Here is a 26,839-nt window from a genome sequence, read left to right as displayed (position 1 = left end):
TTTAAAAATCATTTTTTACTTGAATTGGCTGACTTTTAAGTTTGGAAACTGCCTCTGAGCCAGTGTGAGAACAACCAGTCCCTTCGGATGTTGATGCTGCTATTCTGCAACAGCTCCAAGTTCTGAGCGCCATTTACAAACCATAGACCCCTAAGGAACCAAGTGCAATACTGCCTTGCAGCTCTACTTAGACTTGTTGGATTAGCTGTCACCCCTGGTGATTCCACCTCAGGCTTTCAGAAAGAAAGAAAAACAAGAACACAATTTGAATATGTTTGAAGATGACGAATCGCTTGATTTATTTCACAGCACAGCCCTGCCTGTTGAGACACCCTCAGCTACAGCCAATATAACCGATTGCAGTTGGAGCCCCGGGGTGCTGCAACAACGGGACCAAGCGCGAATTAAACATCCCCCCAAGACGGAAGGTCCAACTGCGGCCGAATTCACTGGCACCATCCATTATTCAACTGCTTATCCGGAGTGGGGTCGCGGGGTGCAACAGTTCCAGCAGAGAGCTCCAGACTTCCCCTTCCCAGGCAACATTAGTCCAAGGCGTTACAAGGCTAGTGAGGAGATATAAACCCCCAGCCGGTCCTTGGTCTGCCAGGGCGTCTCGTCTCAGTAGAACGTACACCAAGGACCTCCCTAGGGAGACGCTCAGGAGGCATCCGTACTGGATGCCCGGACCGCCTTAGCTGGCTACTCTCCCTGTGAAGGAGCAGCGAATGACTGAACCTCCAGAATCTGGTGGAGGGGAAAGTCCAAGGATTATCTTACTTAAAAGACAATAGACAATATGGGGCGTTTGATTTTGGATATTTAGAAGAGCCTGCTCCACCATGAGCCCTACATGAAGATCTGAAGGTGACCATGACCCAGCACTGGTCTGCTCATGTCCAGGTGGTTCTGTTCCTCCTGCTAACAACCGCAGGTAAAAGAAAAAGAAAGAAAGAAAAAATAATCTCACTCTATTTTTTTCCCTTCTTTTTATTATCAGAATGTCATACACGCCTATAATTACCTATGATGAGAAGGGTCAATTAGTTAATGTGCAGGTTGTTCCCTAGTATCCCTACCTCTGCTGTTATCTGCTGCAGGAAATCATTCATCATTTCTATGCGGCTCTCTGCCTGACACATTCTCTGCTTGAGTCTTTTCTAAATATTCCAGGCTTTGCAAAGGTTACTGTTTAGTGATACTGTGATCTGTCTTTCCTTTCATGTCCAAGCAGGTCAATTACTCCTTTTATCTGCTGCAGGTACACTGTTGTTCTATCATTTTATCCTTTCATCTTCCAATTGCATTTATCACACCTTTCATGTCAGGGTGGCTGCGTTCGTTCTACTCTTGGACCGCATCTTGCTATGTATCGATCTGTCCATCTGTCTTTCTGACCATCTGTGTGTCTGTCTAACTAGGAGTAATGCAAGCACAACTTGAGTAAAACTAAATTAACGATTCAACAAGCTTGCCGGGTGCACTGCTCGGAATAGTCCAACATAAAGACAATGATAACAGCATGTTCAATCCTTTCAGGTACGTCTTCATTTTCAAGTAATACGTGCAACATGACAAAACAGACACGTAATGATTTCGCATAATAAACAAGTACCTGAAGGACAGAACGTGAATGCTGGCATAATTCTCAGTGCTTGGGAACCAGTGATTTATACCACATTCCTTCGTTTTTAGTGATTTGTACTGGAATGATTACAGGTACAGTACATATTTTATATTGCCCATGTCCTTGACTCTGACAACTGTCCACAAAAAAGCTCTTTATGAGGCTTGAGCCCCGGATTTTGAGACACCTCACACACATGCCAGTCCAGTCTGCATCAGTTTCTTTGGCAAGCTAAACTCTGCTAAAGTGATAGCACCTAGTGAACTGCAGTACAGACTCTAGGCACAAATGAAACAACAATCCTCTCTCCAGGGTAGTTTCGCTGAGCATAAAAGCTCTTTTTCATTGATGCCCTGATTCTCTCTCTCGCTCTCTCTCGCTCTCTCTCTCACACACACACACGCGCGCACGCACGCACACGAACACACACACACACACACACACACACACACACACACACACACACACACACACACACACACACACACACACACACACACACACACACACACACACACACACACACACAGTTCCACCTGGGAGCAACTGTGGTTGTTGTGAGAAGCTTCACAGTTACACACACGTATAGGCTTCACACGTGGGAGCTGCCCAGCAGTGGTGGAAAAAGTAGGCTACTCACATTCTTTACTTAATTAAAAGTATCAATACTGCGATGTTGAAATAAGTAAATGTCCAGAATTCAACATTTACTTGAGTAAAAGTACAAAAGTATTGATGTACAAGCTCGCATTGCAGCACATTGTGAGCTTGTAGATCGGCTATTTTCAAATGGCCAAAATGTATATACAGTTCAGGAGACGATCACTTGGGTTAAGATATACTTTATTGACCAGAATGAAGGCAGAAAGCAAGCATCACACAGCATGGCATATTGAGCACCCTACTATAGAGACAGCATAGAATCTAAGCCTATATCTAAGCGCATAGTATTGGCAGCCTACCTTAGCTCTACTATAAGACAGCATAGAATCTATAGCCTAAGTTAGCATGGTTTGGCATGGGGTTCTGCCTCGGGCCATGGCTCGCTGAACCCACGATCCTCATGTTACCATGAGCATCGAGGGCATAATCTAATTACAGCGAGCCCTGGCCCGATACCCCCCGAGGGGGATCTAAGGCAGAACCTGAAGGTGGCGCTGGGGTGGTGGCGGGGCAGTGCTATGCAACAAGACTGAGTCCCACCATCTGACTTCCCTAAGAACTATGGGTAAGGGGGGGGCAGGACCTAGTGACCCACCCCCCTCCGCGCGCGCGCTCCCTTGGGACCGCCCCCTGAACTAGCTTTGATCCTTACGAATCGTCGCACTATTTCAGGAGACGATCACTTGGGTTAAGATATACTTTATTGACCAGAATGAAGGCAGAAAGCAAGCATCACACAGCATGGCATATTGAGCACCCTACTATAGAGACAGCATAGAATCTAAGCCTATATCTAAGCGCATAGTATTGGCAGCCTACCTTAGCTCTACTATAAGACAGCATAGAATCTATAGCCTAAGTTAGCATGGTTTGGCATGGGGTTCTGCCTCGGGCCATGGCTCGCTGAACCCACGATCCTCATGTTACCATGAGCATCGAGGGCATAATCTAATTACAGCGAGCCCTGGCCCGATACCCCCCAAAACTACAAACCCCCAAAGCACGCCAAAATCTCAGAATCCCATGCCAGTGCTAGCCAACTGCGAGGAAGGCAGCTCTGCTGTGACTCTAGCGATTAAGTTATCATTACTGCGGGGCAAACTATGAACTGCCTTTCCTGCTAACGCAAAAAAATAATAATTAAGCATATTAGCATCTGGCAGAGCGAATATTACTAAGGCAAAATACTAAGCAATGATATTGGCAGCTTGCCAAAAACGCTATAAGTACTGCTAAAGCAATTTAATAATTAAGAATGTTAGCAGCTGGCAGACCGAACCAACGGTGAGGAAGGTGGTACTGCTGACTATAACGATATACTGCAATCTGACTGAAGCCATACTAAATCCTCCTAGCGTGATTCATTACTTGCTACGGGGCCATGTTTTCACGCGGGCCGCCGCTCTATGCCTTGACATGGCTAGCACATTGATTTACCAGCTAACAGCATCCTTACCGAAATAGCCGGCTAGCAATAGCCACCTAGCTCCTAGCTGACTGTACATTAACCCTGTTGTTCCGCGCTAGCCGATACGGCCCGCGCCGTTGCAAAGTACTGACATTGTTATCGACAACCCAACAACTGAGATTACTTTAACTCATGGTAGCCCAGTAAAGGCCCACCAGGGCACGAAATAAGTTAGCATTTAGCCCGTAGCCACAGCCAACTTCTATGATACTGAGTTTACCTTTAGCAACTTTAGCAAGCCTGTAGCACCTTTGAAATAGCTTTAGCAACAAACAACTGAAAGTACAGAAATCAGCTAGGCACCAGCAACGATAGCAAGAAATCTGAACCTTGAAACAGCAGTTTAGAATTCAGCGATTACCAGAATAACAATCTCAAACTTCCCATACAACCTGGCCAAGAACACAGCTTCTTAGTTTGGCAGCTAAGAACATGAATTGAGCGATAGTAAAATAGCAGAAACAGCCAGAAATACTCAGCCAAGTTAGGCACCCTCTCCAAGCGGTGGGCAACAGCACAGCTACCTGCAAGCAACAAGTGTGGCACTTGTGTGTGTACTGCAGCGTGGTAGCAGCAGCAGTGCTATGCAACAAGACTGAGTCCCACCATCTGACTTCCCTAAGAACTATGGGTAAGGGGGGGGCAGGACCTAGTGACCCACCCCCCTCCGCGCGCGCTCCCTTGGGACCGCCCCCTGAACTAGCTTTGATCCTTACGAATCGTCGCACTATTAGGGCTGAACTGGTTAATGTATCTTTTGTATATCTATAGTCATGTCATCAACATGGATCAATCAATTTGTGTATACATGTGACCTGACGGTCGCTTATCTCCCGATTTGGGAGTCTTAAGCCCCTATCATAGTAGGCACCGCGGTGATAAGCTATCCACCGCGGTGTAGTCTTTTTAAGTCATAAAACTACAACATTGCATCCCGACACATCTCTCTGTTTTTACTTTCAGACAGATCGACCCATCACCCCGTTCACTGATTGGTCGATCTAGACCAGTCAGTCACAGTAATACCACCGTGACTGACTATGATGGCCTCCACTTATTTTCTCACTTTAGGTGGATAGCTTTACACCTAAAATTTGCGGCAATAGGCTCTTCACCGCAGACTCTGATAAGGGCTTTACTGGTAGTAATAATCTAAATCTACAAAGTTGTAACTAAAGTTGTAAAATAATTATAGTGCAGTAAAAGTACAATATTTGCCTCCGAGATGTAGTGGAGTAGAAGTATTGGGAAATTGGAAACACGCAAGTAAAGTATAAATACCTCAAAATTGTACTTAAGTACAGTACTTAAGTAAATGTACTTAGGTACTTTACACCACTGGGAGCTGCCCAGTGTCCTTGAGCAGTACCTTGCTCAAGGACACTTCTGTGGTGGGTGTTTAGGGATGTTGATTCACTACCCCCTCCCAGAATTCTTCCAGCGGTCCAGGGTCATTGAACCAGGAATCTTTTGACCACAATTGTGTTCCTCTAACATTTAGCTCTCCACTGTCTGCTGCCATTCCTCCTGTCCTGCTCTTGTTTTGCTTTTACTGGCAAAATGTCTAATGAATGTGCATGTACAGTAGGCCTATGTAGGCTATCTCTGTGAGCCACTGAGGTGTTTTAGTACAGAGTGAGAGAAGAGCTCTTTGAAATACAATTAAACTTTGGTAGAGTTTAATCGGGATGTGTAGTTACCTTGCCATGATGTAACTATTTACTGTAAGGGGCCACCTAATATTTGTGTGTTTATAATACATAATTAATGATAGTCAGGCAGAAACCTCGTATCTCCAAGTTTCTAATTTGTATGTTTTTTTTGTAAAGTAAAGCCCTGCTTCATCATAATACAAGACTGTCGCACAAGACTAGTGAAAATAGCAGATCTACAAGCACACAACGTCTCGCGGTGGCGTTCTGTGCTTGTAGATTGGCTATTTTTCACTATTTTAACCTTTTTTATGATGAATGAAAACGGTTTTGGACATACAAGGTTTCCACCCGACAACAGCCATACAATTTTTTCACATTTACCTTGTATTGAAAATGTTTAATCTGCAACACTTTATATATATGTAGTGGGGGTCCCCGGCCATTTCACCTCTCTCTCAGCTATAAGACGATGATCTATAGTTTAGTCAGGAACACTCCTGTCAAAGTAGTTTTAACCATTTATTGCATAAACAGAATACAGTTAATTTTGGCATTAAAGGGCTCCAAATTCTGAGATTTTCCCTGAATTTTGTGCTTGCTTTTTGAGCATGCTAAGCAAAATCAGGGAACGCTAAGCAAGACCCCCCATGGGGATACAATAGCAGAACAATAGCAATACATTGACACATAACTTAATCAACAGACAGATCACAAGTATTTGAGCTTAGCCAGACTAATAAAAGGTGGAGGCTGGGGTGGTGGAGGTGGCGGCTAGCAGCGAGTATCCGAGGCTTCGCATAACCAATCATACTGTAGGTAGAGAAAGCAAGCGGTATTTAAAGGAGCCTTCCCTACTGAATGAGAGTTTTGATTGGAGTATGAAAGTGTGACGTAAGGACCAGCAGATATGTGAATGAGGAATGGGAAAAGAGTAGTCTCGCGAGGCCAGACTGTTGCCTCCGCGATTTGGGCAAATGCTCCCGGCATACAGTCTGGCAAACGGAAATAGAAACGATGAGTGCGAGATAGAGCGGATGTGACGCAACCGCTCCCTTGGTGCAGTAGCAATAACATACTGGAAGCGTTATGTCTCCTTTCAATATTTCTGGGGGCGTTATTTCGTCTTTCTCTGGTGTTGTTGGTGTTTTCTTATTTATTTATTTATTCATTTTTTGGCTTTTTGCCTTTTATTTTGATAGGACAGTAGGCTGACAGGAAACGGGGAGAGAGATGGGGAATGACATGTGGCAAAGGTCGTCCGGATCGGGAATCGAACCGTCGACGCCAGCAGGCATCATAGCCTTGTATGTGGTATGCGCCTTGACCACTAGGCCAGCGGGCGCCCCACCTCCATGATGTTTTCAAACGTTTTATTAAACTAGACACCCATAACAAGAATAGGCCACTCGAATCACTTTGTCTGAGCTAGTGTGTTTCTGTTATGTTTCCAATGGGACTACAGTTCAGTGCAGCAGTGGCTACTTCCGATACTCGCCGTTCGGGAGCTGCCGTTCCAGACTCTATATTGCATTCGGAGATTGTGGAATAGTTGTCTGGCTACGCGAGACTAGGAAAAGAGCTGACTGACAGCTGACTACAGCTGGGTGGGGCTAGACTGTCGTGTCCTGCATAAACTAACGCTGAAGCCTTCATTTGCCAGCCCTATACTGGATCAGAGCTTCCAGATCTGCATCTTCTTCCTGAGCATGCAGATGCAGGGTTAGGCCTAATAAGTGGTTTAACTGTAGATGGCAGGTCTGACTGAGCTTTGTTGCCAGCTCCACCCAACTCTCAGGCTTTTCCAAGGTCTTTTTAGGACAAGATGGATCTAAAACATATGGGCTTTTAATATCTGAAAAGCCCCTATTAACTGGTTCACTTAATTGGTGCTAAGCCTCGCTCTCTGCATGTGTGCATGCGTGTGTACGTGCGTGCACAAGAGAGAGAGAGAGAGAGAGAGAGAGAGAGAGAGAGAGAGAGAGAGAGAGAGAGAGAGATTGAAATGCATGTTTTTTTTGTTTGCTAGTCTATTGTATATGAGAGCAAGAGAAAGGTTAGGGGGGGTTACGAATCTCCCACACACACAAGCCTAAAAGAGGTATGGGAAAGTGCCATTTCAATGAGAGAGCGACATACTGTAGTCTGTAGACAGATATACAGACAGACAGACAGACAGACAGACAGACAGACAGACAGAGGTTTGGCATTATTAAAAGATCTTAAGTCATTCAAGCCCTGTGCTCCCATTTTGTAGTGCTATGAATGTGCTTTGACTTTTTTGTCACTGAAGAGAAGGTGTGTGTGTGTGTGTGTGTGTGTGTGTGTGTGTGTGTGTGTGTGTGTGTGTGTGTGTGTGTGTGTGTGTGTGTGTGTGTGTGTGTGTGTGTGTGTGTGTGTGTGTGTGTGTGTGTGTGTTCACATGCACACAAATCAGTCCGGCATGTGTGTAAGTGTGCAGCTTATACTCAGCTCCAGTACAGTATCACAGTCGTTCTCAACCTGCGGGCCGTGAAGATGCTGCAAATGGGCTGGCAAAACACTATGACTTTACATAATGATAATATACCATAATATTAAAAGAGTTAATGTAGAAAAACCTCGAAACCTTCTTTAAAACCTTGACAATTTGTTGATATTTCAATTGAATAATTGATCATTAAAATAAACACACATGAAAATACACGTGTGTTCAAGCGGGCCCTGATCTAGAAAGGGTTGAGAACCACTGCAATAAATTACAGATACAGATAGATACGTTATTAGGCAGAGGAAGATGATGATTATGTCACACCCCATGTACTTTGGGCATTTGTTCTCCTGACTTATACATAATTAATGTTAGGAGGAACTAAACAAAGCAGGCACGCTGACAGAAGCAGACCCCGTGAGGCATGCACGAGTAAGTGAGACATTAATGGTCGACTCTGTCAACTATTTCGAAATTTCACATATCCCTTGACAAAAGTTCAGAACATGAACATGTGTTAGGACAGCTCCGAATACAAGGACACTTGGCTCTTTCATTATTCATATCTTCTCCTGCCATCCTAGGGGGACAGAATGTTGCATCAAATTTGTTTATAATGAGTGTCTTTGTGTGTGTTAATGTTCCTTGTGTCTGTTTACAAATACAGTATATCTATGGCAGAAATACAATTAAATAGATTAACTTAATCTAGGTTGTACAGCTTTTTAATTAGTTTGCAGAAAAATCATGAATTCCACTTAGAGCATACTGTATCAACTGTCGTACATTCAGTGGTCTGTATGGTTGTATGACATGTTTCCTTGCTTACAGTGAAACCCCTTGTGTTGTGAATGGAATGGAAAGCAGTGCTAGGTGCAGTTGAATAGCAGCCAGGCAGAGTTGTTCCCTTACTTTAAATTCTATGAGGTGTTAACTACAAACAGCCACAGCAAAGCACACGCTCTGAACAGTATCACCACCGCCAGAGAAAGGAGTCTGTGTGTGTGTGTGTGTGTGTGTGTGTGTGTGTGTGTGTGTGTGTGTGTGTGTGTGTGTGTGTGTGCGCGTACGTGTGCACGTGTGTGTGTGTGTGTGTGTGTGTGTGTGTGTGTGTGTGTGTGTGTGTGTGTGTGTGTGTGTGTGTGTGTGTGTGTGTGTGTGTGTGTGTGCGTGCGCGCGCGTGCGTGCGTGTCAGTGCATGACTCAGACTTTTTATGAGTTCAAGATTAGGCTCTGAGTGTTCTTGGCCGCTCAAATTGACAACCCTGCTGATTTACTCAGCCAATTACAGCTTGCCTTTAAACCCGAGCTCACTAGCAATTGGCCTTCGACCAGTAAGCAGTCACATGAAACAAAGAAAGTAAAAAAAAAAAGGTTTCATTATTGATCAGCTTCTTGTGAAAATACGTACCTCGTATAATAGAAACCATTCTTTGACTGATGTCATTTTCTTTACCTCTTCACCTCAAACAAAATGAGCCCGTTTGTACATAAGCGCTGAATAACTGCCAAACAAAAGCAAGCAGATTAACCACTTTCTACCTGGCATCTCTATTTTGGGTATGTCATTCATTATAGGAGGAAAATAAATGCCAATACCAGTAAGACTCCCTAATCGGGAGATAAGCAACCGTCAGGTCGCAGCGTGATTTTAGGCAAAATCTGTAGGAGCAGTGTCCAAAAATGTGTTTGAAAAAATCGGCCTGATGGTGGCGCTACATGGAACAGATCCATGTTGATGAGATGAGTGTAGACATACTGTGTAGCGATTTGCGTGATTTTAGGGCAAAATCTGTAGGAGTAGTGTCTAAAAATGTGTTTAAAAAAATCGGCCTAAAGGTGGCGCTAAATGGGACAGATCCATGTTGATGACATGAGTGTAGAGCAAGTGTGTACCGATTTGCGTGATTTTAGGGCAAACTTTGTAGGAGCAGTGTCCAAAAATGTGTTTTGCAAGAATCTGCCTCATGGTGGCGCAAGAAGAGGGCCATGTGGGAATTGATGGGTGGAGGTTGTGCTTTGGCAGGCAAGTGAGCGAGTGTGTGTGCAAAATTTGGCATGGATCGGGGCAACGGTTGCGGAGATATGAGCAGGGCAAAAGTGTGACGTGTGACAGACAGACTGACTGACGGACTGACGGATAGCTGGTCGAGGTTTTGATAGTAACTGCGACCTGACGGTCGCAATAATACTATAGAAATAATAAAGCAAATTACTACAAGACACAAGCTCACAACACCCTGTGACGCATTTTGAGCTTGTAGATCGTCTATTTTCACTGTGCGACACCATCGTACAGCAAAGCATAAAATATGGCTTAAGTGGTACTATACACATTTGACAGGGGGTCGCCGGGGCTCTATGCAAGGACTCTTCTTTTCTTCCCTCTATAACAAAGCTCTTCACAGAAAAGAATAGGCAGCCTACACACTCAAAACGTTTTGAGCTTGCAGATCGGCTATTTCGCAGGATGTTCGGCTACCATAACATGCCCCAAATACAGTTCAAGTGGTAGAAGGATGACATAAGGGGGACAGAGTTTTTGATGATGACAATACAAATGATGCTGCTGCTGCTGCTGATGATGATGATGATGATGATGATGATGATGATGATGATGATGATGATGATGATGATGATGATAATGACAGATAGCCTGACACTTCAGTCCGCACATCACCCCCCCCTGCTGGTGGGTGGTTTGTAGTGTGGACTGAAGCTGCACACATTTTAATCTATTTCGAAGGCGCCCGAAGAGCGGGCGCATTGAATGGGCCAATCAGGGTTGTATGCTTGGGGCACGTGTGTGGCTGCTCCGGTCCCAGCCCCCTCCAAACAGAGCTCTTGAGCTCACGTAAGACTCACTCGTGGACTCTGATTGGTGTCCTCTGCCCACGTGAGAGTCTAGTGGACTCTGATTGGTCCGTGAAAACTGTCATGGCGGAGTCAGACTTGACTCGTATTATTTTAATAAACTATGAAATAGTGCCGTTTCTTCACGTTTTAATACCATTTTGCACTAACGTAAACATGCAGACATATAATATGTTATGAGAAATAACGTATTTTTGCAATGTCACGCCACGTCGCCGTCGCGCGTGTGTGTGTGTGTATGTGTGTGTGTGTGTGTGTGTGACGTCAATAGGCTTTAGCCCCCCCCCCGCCGAAATGGATTGTCTGCCCGGAATGTCAGACTCTCTCCCCCCACGTAGTGTGGTGTTGAGATGTCGGACGCTAGCAGTCAGGCAAAATGACAGAGGTAATAAGGATTATAAAGACACATTTGTCTTCATAATCATAATTAAAACACACTTGAGCAGTTTTGCAGATTGCAGTTTTGATCCCATGCTGAGAAGCTAAACTCAACGTATTAGTTCTGATTGATTGATTGATTGATTGATTGATTGATTGGTAGTGGTAAGTGGACTGTATCAATAATATACAGCAATATTTATACAACCAGATAGTGTTAGAATTCTTCAAACATCATACTATTGTATATAATATAATACATTGAATTTCCAAAGGGTGGAGTGACAATGAGTACAATATTTATTTAACAACACAATCAAGAGCTCTGAGCGACACGCGTGCAAGTGTCGCTCCCATTTCCTGGGCAGTCTCCCATTTATACAAAGACAGTGTGACAAGAATAGGTGAAAGGGTGTCTCCTAAACAGTGTCTAAAGATACGACTGTGAAGAGTCTTCCATGTATGGACTGGTGACGTCGTAGCAAGCGTGGAGCCACTGTCCCGATTGACAGCTGTTGTTGAGTCAGTCTTTTTTGTGCCAACTGCCAAGTACTGTATTCTTAACTTACTGAGGTAAAGTGACAGACACATTACTGCACATATTAAACAGTCTTACATTACATTTAGAGAAATCCATAACAAGAGCATAGACATTGCACAGTATCAAGACATCAAAACAGTATATATCAACAATATTCAGCAATAGGCCTGTATAAGATAACCTATCCGCCTGATGTTAATTTAACTCGATTTTCAACTGGCCAAAAGAAGTTGCAAAAACAAAGTTAGCCGCGGTGACAAGGCAATTCTGTGAGAGACATACGGGTATTTCAGGGCTTGACCGAATCCGCCATTCCTTCACCGGGGGAAACGACACAGCTTTCACTATTGGAACTAAATTACGTAACGCACACATTGTTACATTTTAAGGGTTTATTTCGTCATAGCGCAACTATTGTGAAGTATTGTAGTGCAGGTAATTACAACAACAGGACTGCCAAATATTCCTAATTTTCCTGTGATTGTGGCAATAATCATATTCTTTGAGACACACCTCCGAGTTTTGGCCGGGTCAAACAAGGGAATCACGTGGCGTTGATCCCCTTCCCTATTTGCTGATACTAGGACATGACGTACTGTATGTGTACATCTAATGCTCTGTATATTGTAAAGCACTTTGAAATGCATTGTTGCTGAAATGTTCTATGCAAATACACTTGCCTTGCCTACGATTATAAATATAAAGTGTGGTGTGCCTGTGCGTGTGGGATGTGTTTTGAATAATCTTGGCACGTAGTGCGTGGGATGTGTCCTGTGTACTGTACTGTACTACTGTACGTCCTGTATTCATACATGTGCATACATACAGTGTTGGAAAAAGTAGTCACATATGTTATTTAAGTAAAAGTATTAATAGTGCAATACTCTAAAGAAAAATGTGATAAAAAAAAAAGAAATACTCTGTTACAAGTAAAAGTCCAGAAGTCCAGAAGCTTGTAGATCTGCTATTTTTGGCTAAAGTTCTCCGAATATGGACACTAGGGTAACCCATTTAGGCCTAACCTATAGTTAGGCCTAAATCAGAAATTAGCCTACAAAAACAAATATTTTGCTACATACTGTACATGTACTGTAAGCTCCTCCCATACACTAAAATGTGTTCCCGGCCTGAATAAAAAGGGAGGAAAAAAAGTTTCTATCAGTCAAAGATTTGGAGGACCCCCTGTAGTAACTCTGAGGACCCCCTAGGGGTCCCGGACCCCCTGTTGAAGACACCTGGTCTAAAGTAAACAACATCCTATCTAAATGTACATTCTGTACATTTGTGCTAGAGAAAAGAAGTAAGTGTCTGTCTGTCTGTCTGTCTGTCTGTCTGTCTGTCTGTCTGTCTGTCTGTCTGTCTGTCTGTCTGTCTGTCTGTCTGTCATGTGTGTGCATATGGTGTTGTCATTCCAGGCGAGGGAACTTATTCATTATACGTCATGTCTCTCCTTAGCTTTCCCTGCTCTCGTAAACTTCCTGCTCTGTCCAGCCAGCATCATCTAAATGCAAATGATGCACGCCTGCACGTGTGCATTCTGTACCACCAGAGAGTCAGGGGATATTGATCGACGAATAACAGTTATCTCCCTCTATCCTTCTCTAATGAGTCCTTCTGTCCTCATCCAGTGTTCTCCTCAGCGGGTTGACTATAATCAATATGAACTTGCCTATATGCACATTGACCATCGGCATGTCAAGGGAGCGAGGAAACCCTTTCTCACACGTGTAAAGTAACTAAGTACATTTACAATTTTGAGGTATTTGTACTTTACTTGAGTTTTTCCAGTTTTGAGAGAGAGAGAGTTTTAAGCAACCAAACAGCCAGTGAAACAAATGGCTGACAGATACATGATCACGTCCATCTCTCTCAGTCAGGGAATCAATATTTCTCTCAAATACTGCAGCTTAAAAAACATATTCTTCTCGGGCCTGAATGTTTTATGTTTTTTGTCTTGTTTTTTCTTTCTTCTTGTTCTCACATTTCTCATGAGTATTCTGTAAGATCTTTTGAATCAGAGATGCTGTCCTCTCTCTGTCCCATTCTGTCATTTCATCCAAACCTCACTCCATCCATCAGATGCTTTAACAAACAAACTTTTTAACTGAACTCATTTAGCAGGGGAACCCCATGGAATGCCCTCAAGGACCCCTTGCTTTGGTAATATATGTTTCTGATTGTAACACCAGTGTCAACCCCCCCCCCCCCCCCCCCCTTCCCCCTCTCTCCATAGCACTCTCGGCCCACTTTCGCGTGTGCGAGCCCTACACCGACCACAGGGGGCGCTATCACTTCGGCTTCCACTGCCCGCGCCTGTCCGACAACAAGACCTACATGTTCTGCTGTTACCATAACAACACGGCCTTCAAGTACTGCTGCAACGAGAGCGAGTTCCACAGTGTGACGCAGATCAACCACACCTCCACAGCCGATGGATTCACACACAAGTAAGATTTACCTGGGGGTCTTCAACGTTTATCAGGACTAGGACCCCATTAGCTAAGAAAGAGATGAAGCAGGGACCTCCACTACATATTGGATACAATCGTGTTGCAAATTAAACTTTTTCATAGATGGCTTCATAGACTTGTTTGACAGCACAATGTTGAATATGAATACACGTAAACATGTTCAACTCGGCCGAATCAGCAGATCTCCAAAAAGTAGCTACAAAATCAGCAAATCCCCATATATGGAGTCATCTGATGTCATGAATAAGACATCATAGTACTGACATCATAGACTGGCATGGACTCAATATTTGAGAACACGGAATTCCATATGTGTGGATAAATGTACACAGATAGAGAGGCCAATACAGAATATATATCCATGGGCATAAAAGGGACACAGACAGACAGCCCCTCTGTCAGAGACAGGGGGTACAATGGGTATTGCATAACCAAGGTGGGTAATTCCCAACTGGCATTGTTTTTTGACTTGCATTGTACCCGAGTAGGCAGATGCCCAAAGAAGGGCAGTGGTCAAGTAGTGTCAATGGCCGTTAACTTCTACAAACTCTGCTATTTTCACTATTTTAGAAATAAGGCTTAAGTTATTTCATAATGTATTTTTTAAAGTTTGCATGGGACCTAGTGGTCCCCAATCCCCATGTAGTGCAGTCAAAAGTCCAAGTCCATTTCACAATGCCAAGCAGCAGCCAGATGCTATTTAACTATTTTTGGCATGGAAAGGTTTGTGGACTCCTGCATTAACTCGCCTGGAGTCTGCCCTTGAAGCACCTTGAACAAAAACTTCTACCCACCGTCTGCTGAACACGCAGATTAAAGTTTAGATTTAGTTTGCATTACGTCTGCAAAACTGCAACTTGTGTATTGACAGCTGGTGCCACTTTTCATCTCTCTGAGAGAGATTTGCACACTGCATTTGCCGAACAAGCTGCCGTGCTGTATCCATGCTTTGTTGTTGTGAAGGCCATTTTATACCGTCTTGCAGCACTGGATATGCATTAAGCCCTTCGTTATACCGGTATGACTGTCAGCGACCGAAACTAACAGATACAGGCTCGGATGTGACGCGTTGTGCGCTTACTGTATACAGGTAATTTTCTTTATGTGAAATTAGGAATTAGGGTCACTTTTCTCTCCCTCGCTCTTTATTCTCACTCTTTCTTTCTGTATCTGTTTCTGTCTCTCTGTCTCTCTTTCTTGTTTCATGTAATTAAACAAAAAGGCTTCTCTCTCTCTCTCTCTCTCTCTCTCTCTCTCTCTCTCTCTCTCTCTCTCTCTCTCTCTCTCTCTCTCTCTCTCTCTCTACTGTACTTAGTTCCCATCAATAGCTGAGCGACATGGGAAAACTCGACAGTGAAATCTAATTAGGTGCAGTTCTGTCCATTGTTTATTTATGTCCTGTTTGTTTTCATGAATGACCACAGGTTCTCAGATGATCCGCTCCACCAGAAAATTGATTTAATTTATTTATACATGAGAGAGAGAGATAGAGATATGGGTCCATTCTATTCACACAAAAGGATAAGAATGACAAAGAAAGAAAGAAAGAAAGAAAGACACTGACGCAGAGACTAGTTCACTAAAGCAGCTAGCTATACAGAGTGACAGTCTACAGGCCATTTTCAAAGGAAGACAATCACATAAAGATACAAACTGAAGACTGACACTTGAAGCTTTTGAAGACACAAAGTTATTTTGTAGCTTTTGAAGCGGCCCAATGATGCAGTGAAGTGTCACTCCATCATGTTTTTGTTTCACCATTTCGACTCCACTTCTCTCTCCTCAAGATTCCTGTTTATGATGGAGGTAAAATGTCAGCCAGTTCTCTGTTCTTTTTAAGCCTTGAGTATTTGTAAAAGCATGTACTTTTGAATACTTGACAGAGCAACTTTCACTTGGCAGTGGTGGAGTAGGCTAATACTGTATTTGACCAGGAGTATTTATACTCAGTGGGGTTGAGTACTTAGTTCCCCACTGCTTGTATATACTGTGTGTGTGTGTGTGTGTGTGTGTGTGTGTGTGTGTGTGTGTGTGTGTGTGTGTGTGTGTGTGTGTGTGTGTGTGTGTGTGTGTGTGTGTGTCACAGTGATGCGCTTTTTCACTCCCAGAGAGGAAAATCAATTCACACCTTCTCACAGGATTAAATCAGACTCATGTACGTTCCAAAACGTCACACATACCGTGTGACTCAGCTCAAATAAACGTTTACACCATGACACACACACTCACACACACACGCACACACACGCACACGCACACACACACACACACACACACACACACACACACACACACACACACACACACACACACACACACACGTAATGGATTGCCCCTTCCCGTCATGGTACCGTTCAGAAGTCAGTGTTTGTTGTGTGTTCAATTCATAATCTTTGTTTAAACCCACTGTCAGTCTGACCCCATCCATCTCTTTGTGTCTCTGCTTGTTCAAACAATGAATTCTTGCTAAGTGAACTGCACACTCACACACACTGTATAATCTCCTGTGTTCATTTAACTCTGAGAGTGTACAAATGGAACCACCAGGCCTGCAGCCCAAAGCGTTACGTAATGTTGGTAAAATCGGAGAAAAATGTAAAAGACAAACGCTAAGGCATTGATCAAAGGAGCTCGAGGTTGAAGAAAGGGCAAGGCCTGTGGTGGAGGCTCAATTTTGCTTTTTCTTTCAACAGTTTCGAACTTTTGCTTTGCGATTCATTTTTCTAAACAATGAAATCCTTGGCGTTAATGTAACTCCGGGGAAAAGATGGATAAATTAACATTGAGGATTTTACTGTGCTATGAACTTTAAAAATATTTCTCAGCCAACACGGCATAGACAAATGATACATTACTACGTTGATATCAACGGTCCAAAACCACTACTTTTCAGGAATGTTCCAGTGTTCCAATGGGTCCAATGTATAGTTATTATTCAGCCATAAGCTCTTGTTAATACTTTTCATCGGTTCAATATTTATAAAACCCACAGACACACTTAAACTCTCACTTATTTATATATTTTCAAAACATAGAAGATCTACAAGCTGTCAAGCTGTCCGTGATGTGACAGGTTGTGAGCGTCAAGACCTATAGGAAGAAGAGCCTGGTCGGCTCGAATCGTTACCAATATAAACACACTTGGGAGCATCGATTGGTGTGCGGACCTTTTTTATTCTTATACTGTAACTTACTGTTTTTGGTCCAGCACCCAGATTAGTAGGTTTTGGATGTGCATGTCTTTTGCAGCCTCTCTTTCAGCTGCAGCTTGTAGATAAATGGTAAATGGTGCATTTATCCAAGGCGCTTTACATAGATTGTGCATTACATTCACCCATTCACACACACATTCATACACCGGTGGCGGAGGAAACCATGCAGCTCACCGGGAGCAACTAGGGGTTCAGAGTCTTGCTCAAGGACTCTTCGACATTAACTCAGGGGGAGCCCAGATTCGAACTGGGAACCCTTCGGGAACCCTTCGTGCTCTAATAACGGTTTCTCTACCCCTGAGCTATGCCGCCCCATCAGCATGTTTCGCTACTTTTGTATGATGCTAATAGTGCGATCGTGCCTTACCCCTTATCCCTAAACTTCTTTGCCCCTGGATGACATCAGTGTTGCCAAGGTCTTGGTTACACAGTTGCTAGGGGACAAATCAATCAATAATTGAAAGTGTACTGCAGGCATGGCATCGGTCGATTTAAAAGATCGATGTGGAGCAGGATTGTATGAGCAGTGGTAAAAGTATCAATACTGCAATGTAGAAATACTCTGTTACAAGTAAAGTCTGGAATTCAAAATGTACTTGAGTAAAAGTATGAAAATATTGATAAAAGTATCAGAATATGCTTGAAGCACCTTAAGTAAAAGTACAAAATGTTTGAAAATAGCAGATCTACAAGCTCATCACAATTTGTTGCTGTGAGCAATGCGACGTGTTGTGAGCTTGTAGATCGGCTATTTTCAAATAGCCTCGGTATAAAATAGGGCTAAAGTGGTTCATGTTTTATAATGTAATAATTTACCGGTATATCTGCAAAGTAACTAGTAACCGAGATGTAGTGGAGTTGAAGTAAAAGTATTGGAAATTGGAACGTAAAGAACAAATACCTCAAAATTGGACTTAAGTGCAGTATTTCACACCACTTTGTATGAGGATGCTGTAGTGTAACTGAAAGTGGAGAGAAGTGAAGGCAAGAGAAGTGTGGAAAAAGTGTATTTCACGCTTCAAACATTTGGCACAGTCCACTAGAAGGAGAGAGACAAACACGCATGCAAACACGCGCACGCACACACGCACGCGCGCGCGCACACACACACACACACACACACACACACACACACACACACACACACACACACACACACACACACACACACACACACACACACACACACACACACACACACACACACACACACACACACACACACACACACAGGGCCCTATTTTCACCAGTGTCTTATAATATTACCAAAAACACAAGAGCTAGCCCTGAATGACCATAACAGGTCTGTAACTCTGAAGGGCCTTTTCCACCGGCAAAGAGCCGGTTCAGGTTCTTTCTCCCGCCTATGGGATGAACCAGAGGTGAGCTTTTCCACCGAGAACCAAGTTGGTTCCCGAACCGTAAAAGTTGGTTCGCGACCAGTTCGCAAGAACGAACCAAGGTTCCAAGAAAGTTGCCATCCCATAGGCGGGAGGTTCAATGTTATGTGCATGTAATATCTGTGTATTATGCTTTGCTCTGGGGGGTTTGTGATCTCAGATTTTGTCTCATGCTCAAGCAGGTAATCTGTAATATCATAGCAGAGCTACTGCTGTACACCCCCAAATTAAATGCAATATAATTGCAATACACTTTAAATATTATTGCAATAAATGGTAAATGGTTCATCTGAATGAATGTTTATGGTTAATTCTGAGCTGAAGTGTCTAAAAGAAATGTCTGAGAATGCACATTAACATGAATCCAACATAATTAGAATATATTGTGTAATCTGCAACACAATGTTGTAGGCTACAAATTAATAATAGGCTACAAAATGTACTATAGAGGGGGTCCCTGCTTCATCTCTCTCTCAGATAATACATAATACATTGAAGACCCCTGGATTAATGCATGAGACCCCATGTTCCAATCCCTGATCAGAAATAAAAGTTAAAGCTTTAAAATTAGCATTGTGGATTTCACTTTGTACAAAGCTAAGTTCAGTGCTATAAGTTTTGCGTGTATAGTATGTTATACACGCTAAAGACTTTGTCACGGCTCACTGACAAGCAGATGGTGTAGCAACACTAATGGCACATTTATATCTGCTGCCTGCTGTTTATCTGTCTGTCTGCTTGCCATTTCTGTTGATCTGCTGGTCTGTACATTGGCCAAATAGCACATTGGCCAAATAGCAGATCTACAAGCTCACACGGTGTCGCGATTCGTCACGTTGTGAGCTTGTAGATCGGTTAGTTTTAAAATAGCCTATATAAAAATAGACGTGTTGTGAGCTTGTAGATCGGCTATTTTCAAATAGCCTAGGTAAAAAATAGGGCTAAAGTGGAGTAGGCCTATGTCTTATAATATAATCATTTATATCTGCAAAGTAACTAATAACTAAAGTTTTCAAATAATTGTAGTGGGGTAAAATTACAATATTTGTAGAAGTAAAAGTACTGGAAATTGGAAATGCTCAAGTAAACTACAAATACCTCAAAACTGTAGTTAAAGGACAACTTTGTTTTTTTACAACAAGGGTTCATATTTTAGATTGTAATTAGAGAAAAGAAAAAGTGAGTGTTAAAATGTTTTCATTTGCTTCGTTCTATTGTTTTATGGCGTTTACCGTGCTAAAATGTGGGGCATGCGTACGCATGGGGGCATGCGTACAAGTGGCTAAATATGTATTTTTAGACACAATAAGCCAGCAGTTTCTTTGTTGCTATTTACAGTAACACTTCTAGCCCCCATAAGTCACATCCAACCATGAAAGGTTGCGTTGTATCTTGGGAATGGCTTATTCTTTGTAAAAAGACATATTTAGCCACTTGTACGCATGACCCCAACCACTGAAATAGAATCTCTAAAACAATAGAAAGAAGTAATTGAAATAATTTTAACACTGACCTTTTATATTCTTTAATTACAATCTAAAATATGAACCCTTGTTGTAAAAAACTAAAGTTATCCTTTAAGTACAGTGCTTGAGTAAATGTACTTTGTTACTAAGTGGGTTACCTATGTGGTGCAAAGAGTTCCATGTGTCAGTGAGCCAACACCCAGGTGAAAAAGTTGCACTCAGATCAGTTGAACACCAGAGACCAACTCTACAATTTCACCAATTAACGGCCTTTCTTCTGGCTGAGGTTTTGGCCTGGTGGGACTGAAGAACATTGGAGAGTTCATTTATTTTCTTTGATGGGAGAGCAGCTTTTGATCTTTGGAAGCTGGATTCCATTTAATGACTTGTTGGCCTGAAAGTGAACAAAAGCCAGTGTTCATGCAGTTTGCAAGAGGTTTATTTGGGATGGGATGGGATGGCATGGGGTCACACTTAATGAAACACTTCCCTTCGTTGCTGTCAGCAACCTTGTAGGTTAGAAACTGTTCCATTTATAAAAAAATTATGAAATAGTGAAAATAGACTTTCAGATACGTGACACGCTGTGAGCTTGTAGATCTGCTATTTTCACTAGGCCTACTTTTGTGCGACACTCTTGTGAAGTAGGGCATTCGTTTACAACAAAAATATAAAAAAATAAACATGGAGATACAAGGTTTTGCCCCGACAGCGATGAAATCCCGTTTCCCCTTAAATGTAGAACTTTTGTAAAAGGCGATATCATGGAGCCATCACATTATGAAGGTGAACAAATATCTTTCCGGGTCGCTAAAAGCCATGACCTTATGTTTACATCAAGGTCTATTCCTAATAGCAAACCAAAAGGAGCCACAAGGGGGCATAAGACATTATTATTTCAAAGATTTTGTCCAGCACAACTAAAACAGAACTAAAACTAGAAGCAGTGCTCTTCCGAGCACAGGTCTCCACCAGGCCACACAAATCGGCCTGTTATAGCGCCACCATGAGGCTGATTTAAAAAATGTGGGGCAGAGGTTCTGAATTAGCATCCAGGGAGTGTGTGTGCTCAGTTTGGCATCGATCGGGCCAACGGTGCCGGAGATTAGCTGGTAACAACCAGGCCACACAAATCGGCCTGTTATAGCGCCACCATGAGGCCGATTTGAAAAATGTGGGGCAGAGGTTCTAGATTGGCATCCAGGGAGTGTGTGTGCTCAGTTTGGCAGCGATCGGGCCAACGGTGACTGAGATTAGCTGTTCACAAACTGCGAGGACGCACGGACGGACGGACGCACGGACGCACGGACGGACGGACGGACGGACGGAGGAAAACATACTCTCCCTCAGCCTTCGGCTGGTGGAGACAACAATAAACCCTTTTGTAAATCCCGCCCCATTCTGCCCTGTTACTATGATGGGACATTAACCCTGGGCAGATTGTTTTTATAGTGGGAGTGGATGGGATTTTTTTTCCCTTCATAGCCTCATTACAGCTATATAAAGTACCAAAGGAAAAACACCTAGGTGATATTAATAAAAAGGGAAGACAAAGGTACAGTAGTTACATTGCAAAACAGGGGGTTTACCCGAAAATATATGTTTTAATGTGTTTAATCCCAGTGGGACAGAATCCTCTTTGCAGATTCTTTTATAGTGGAAGTGGATGGGATTTTTTTTCCCTTCATAGCCTCATTACAGCTATATAAAGTACCACAAAAAACACATCTACGTGATATTAATAAAAAGGGAAGAAAAAGGTACAGTAATTACATAGCAAAACAGTAGTTTTCCCCCGAAAAATAAATGTTTTAATTAGTTTAATCCTCTGGATCAGAGATAGAAAGAGAAGCGCATTGCATCTTGGGTACTAGGAAGAGGACAGAGAGAATGTTTCTCCTCACATAATAGGCTGGCTTTTCGTAATTCTGCCCATTTAAATTATATGTACCCAATCGTGACTCTTAGACCATTGATAAGGTACATGTGAACTAGTTTGTTGAAGCTTATTCGTTATGATGAGCGAGATCGCTTGACGCTTGCCGTCGCTATCACCGTACCGGCCGATCTCCGTGTCGCGCACTGCGGACAGTTTTTGAAAGCCTGAAGCAACATTCTCCACTGCACAAACTCCACCCCCGATAGCAAAAAGTGAATGTTTTTTTCTGGTTGGCCAGTCAGGGAGTCTCAGGGACCAATCAGAAGGCTGACAAACGGTCTATTGAGAAAGCATCCTTTCTCCATCCAAAACCGTTACTTTTTAGGAAATGGATGGAACAAAAACGTTCAGAAATTGTGAAAATAGACGACCTACAAGTATTTTCACTACTTTTGCTTGAATCTCTTGTACAAAGGAAATACAAGGTTTCTGCCCGACAGTGACTATATCCAACATCAACAGAGGTGGCTCAGGTGGCAGTGAAGGAAATGCAGTCTATTTTCAACGCTGCACAGCTGCATATACCAAAATGTCATTTCCAGGAAGATTTAACTTTTGAACTAATTGATAAAAAGTTTACAACTAAGTTTACAGCAGTAGAAGTGTGGGTGTAATTTGCTTTTGCACAGGTTCCCCGGCGTCCCCGCAAGCACTTTGAGGTTTCAGAAATAGTCATAAGAATGGAGAAAAGAAAATCACAGAAAACAAAGTTACAGTAGATAACAAGACTCACAAGGTGCTTCATGGTCGGGAATAAATGAGGCAGAAAATCAGTCTCTTTGTAGTACACACAGCAAAATAAAGGTGCCAACTAATTATAGTTAGCAGCAGTCATATATGGTCATGAATGGGTCTCCCTGCTTATGCACCTCCTGCTGTTATTCTCTCAGTTCTAATGCATCCAGGGTTTGTCTTTCTCTCTATTTGCCTCCCCACCCACTCTTCCTCCCTGTCGATTCTTCCATTCTCCTCCGGTCCGTCCATCTCTCCTTCATCCTGCTGCCAGGTCTATCTGTGTTGCCAGTGAAATCCAATTACCCGCTCTGGACTATCTGGAGACTCGCGGCCCTCCCACTAATTAGCCCAATTGATTTAAAGCGCAGAAGCATTAGGGTCTATTCCCACCAGCACTCTGTCTGTCTGTAACAGACAGACAGACAGACAGACAGACAGACAGACAGACAGACAGACAGACAGACAGACAGCCTCTTCCTTTGTGTTTCTCTCTCTCTCTCTCTCTCTCTCTCTCTCTCTCTCTCTCTCTCTCTCTCTCTCTCTCTCTCTCTCTCTCTCCAGGAGTATATCAAACTTTCTCCAAATCATGCATCCTAACTTCTCTACCTTGCTGCTTTATTTCCTCGGTAACAAGTCCATTCGCCCCAAAATTCCATTCACCCTAATTTATTTCCGCCGACCTCACGCCGACCGCTTATATTTGTTTTACAGAGGAAATAAATGTCGGGTTAGACATAGTTTTACTGAGTTTAAGATTATGAAAAAGGGTATAGGTTTTGGCACCGTTTTACTGAGGTTAAGGTTAGGACTAAGGTTAGGTTTAGCCGTTTTACAGAGGTTACGTTTAGGATTTACCAGGCGGGGACCATGTACCGTTCCGCTGGATAGACGCCCGAGGCGAAAAGGATTTTGGGCTCTATCATTATTTTGCCCCTTCCGGAAGCAAACTAATGATAGAGGTCTCACACAGTCGTTTGAAGCATGCGCCCCCCCCCCCCCCCCCCCCCCCCCACAACCGTGTGCATGCTGGGCTGCACGCGAGTCCAGGCAGCCGTAGTTGTTGGATTAACTGCAGCGCTGCAACAAAGTGGCTAATAACCGTTTACATGAGCCAGCCTCTGTGTCTTTGTGGGACGAAATTACTTTCTGTAGGGCCTACTGTAACTTCACCATTCACTGCTCGCCCCCTCAGCTCTCTCTCTCTCTCTCTCTCTCTCTCTCTCTCACACACACACACACACACACACACACACACACACGACTCACCTTTACGTCGATATAACCGGTAGCAGCAAGGAGGAAAGCTGCTCTGTTGGGTTGTTATTGGGTTCTGTTAGCGCTGATTTCTTCAGCCAAGCTGAGAACATAGCCTTTACACCAGTCGAATTCATTATTGATTAGCCTAGCCTAGCCCTAGTGGTTAATTAGCTATTAATTGGCTATTAATTAGTCCCGTTCTGGGTGCGGCTGTTCAGAGCGTGCCTGTGTTTGGAACAGCAGAGGTGGTGCTTAGTTGGCTTAATTGCAGCATTCTGTGGTAGCCTACAATATTTGCCTCAGAGATGTAGTGGAGCAGAAGGATCTCTGTGGTGTTGTTTTCACTGTTTGATTGCCCCAAAACATCCCTGTCTACCAAAACAAAATCTAAATTCAAAACAGCAAGAGGGGAGAGGTGTGTTTCTGCAGGTAAACACCACCACACTACTCTAGTGGCTCTGGTTATAGCTTAATGACTTTAGATTATAGTGATTATGAAGTTGATTACATGTAATTCATGTTTTTGTTAATGTTTGTCTGTGTCAGACCCCCAGGAAGACTAGCGTTTGTCATGGCAAAAGCTAGTCTTGGGGATCCTAAACAATAAACAATATAGAGGGTAAATTATTTTTAAAACGTACACATGAAAACCCTGTTAGTTTCTTGTGCTCGTACATTGGCACAGGGGAGGGTGCAGATCACTGGCAGAAGTGTGAGAGAGATTTTTATTTTAAAATCAAATATTGTTTTAAACGTGGTCCATTCAATTAAGTCACCTAATTTCCAGCAAATTACATCCTGCACAGAATTCTACATTCATTAAAGTTCTGAACTTTGACTGGGGAGGGAGTCGGGGAGATGGCTGGGTTATTGCTGCTGAGTCTAATGGATTGTTATAACAATGTCCTGACAATCCAAATATTTCTGAATTTTTGATGTGGTGTCAATCTATCATGGTTGATCAAACGGATACTTAGTTCATAGGATATGTAAATGAGAACAAAAACTGAATAAAGAAAAAGCTCCTTTTGGGGCATTTTGTCTGTCTGTCTCTCTCTCTCTCTCTCTCTCTCTCTCTCTCTCTCTCTCTCTCTCTCTCTCTCTCTCTCTCTCTCTCTCTCTCTCTCTCTCTCTCTCTCTCTCTCTCTCCTTCCACACAGTAACTACACGGCTCTGATAGGCGTGTGGGTGTATGGCTTCCTGGTCATGGTGCTGCTGGCTCTGGACTTCCTCTACTATTCAGCCATGAACTATGAGCTGTGCCGGGTGTACCTGGAGAGGTGGGGGCTGGGAGGCCGGTGGCTCAAACAGGTACTGCACTTGTAAGCCATGGGATACGCGTTCATTTTCATCCTGTACATCAACAAAAAACATGCCAGAGTATTGTCTATATATGTGTTTCTCAACCTTTTCAGGCCGCGACCCACCAAATAATCATATTTTAACTGGGGACCCCTCCACCCTGTATAATAATAACAACAATAATAATGCTAGTTTCTGAGGCAAAATAAACAACAACATTTTGATTAACATATCTTGCAGAAAGTCCAACACATGTGAGCACATCTCACAGTCCAAGTGATCAACTGTTTGCAGGCTGCACGGCTCAGAGGAGTTCAATGGAACAAACAACAAAAGAACAGCTAGGACTCTGAGTTGACTGCTGGCAGTTTGTGCATGTAGTACTGTTGCAAACAACAGTTAAAAAAATATTTTTTCAGTGTGTAAGGGCAGGGACTTGCAGATAATGTTAGAGAGGCAGGGGCTGAAATGTCTAAAAGGGCCTTTTGGTGAAAATAGCGGAAATAGCGGACCTCCAATCTCACAACGCGTTGCGCTGCGATGCGTTGTGAGCTTGGAGGTCGGCTATTTTCAGTGCTTGCACACTGAACTAAGAAATTTCAAGTCAGTTTCTACAGAAAGAGGGTAATTCTTTCAACATTAGATGCTGCATTAAAGTTCAGGAGTTTGGACAAGGCAATTCTCTTGAATGCTGCCTTCAGGTATGGCATGGAAAGAGAGCATTTGCATTTCTTTCACCGTAGTAAAAACTAAATTCATGGTCTGGAGTGGGCACTTTTTACAGACCGATAAAAGGGCAGGGGCTCAAGCCCCCTTTGATGTGTGCACGTGCCTGCGTGTTTATGCCTCAGGACACAACTCTCTCCCTCTCTCTGTCCCTGTCTCTCTCTTTCTCTGTGTCTCCGTCTCTTCCTCTGTCCCTCCTCGCCACAGGCACGGAGCCAGTGGAGGCAGCACCACGCGGCCGCGAGCCCCGGGGCCGCCAGGGGCCACTCTCTCTCCCTGGGGGGCCTGGCTGGCTCGGGCCTCCTCGGACCCCACCAGCACCTCCACCAGCCGCCCTGCCAGCAGCTGCTCAAACTGCAGCAACACAGACTCAGTCTGAGGGGAGACTGTCCACAGCACAGCCCCACAGCGCAGCACATGCAGCAGGCCTGCACAGCATGGTGAGTGGGACGCAATGCACATTTAGGAATGTGTGACCCAATGGTCAGTGTTGTAAAGTAACTAAGTAGATTTACTTAAAGGACCACTTCACCACTGGGACAAACAGATCTTATTTTATTGTTGTTTGGGACACGATCAACACAATCCTGAGTTATTTTTTGTGTTCAATCTGTGTTTTTAGATATTTTAGTATTTCAGCATGCTACAAAGCATCATA

General features: G+C 43.4%; 1 protein-coding gene across 1 annotated transcript; it reads left to right on the top strand.

The window, feature by feature from the left end:
• Positions 1-873: 873 nt before the first annotated feature.
• On the top strand, positions 874-26,625 carry LOC308308452 (protein shisa-like-1a; the record flags this gene model as incomplete). The annotated part of the gene is made up of 4 exons (XM_080753868.1): positions 874-934; positions 13,907-14,120; positions 25,314-25,464; positions 26,389-26,625. The coding sequence occupies 4 exons, from the start codon at positions 874-876 to the stop codon at positions 26,623-26,625; spliced, it is 663 nt and encodes a 220-aa protein (XP_080609994.1).
• Positions 26,626-26,839: the final 214 nt, after the last annotated feature.

This window comes from Nannobrachium achirus (genome assembly GCF_963921795.1).
Source record: "Nannobrachium achirus genome assembly, chromosome: 23".
NCBI lineage: Eukaryota > Metazoa > Chordata > Actinopteri > Myctophiformes > Myctophidae > Nannobrachium > Nannobrachium achirus.
Note: the sequence above shows the minus strand (reverse complement) of the source record. Positions and strands in the feature narration are given on the sequence as shown.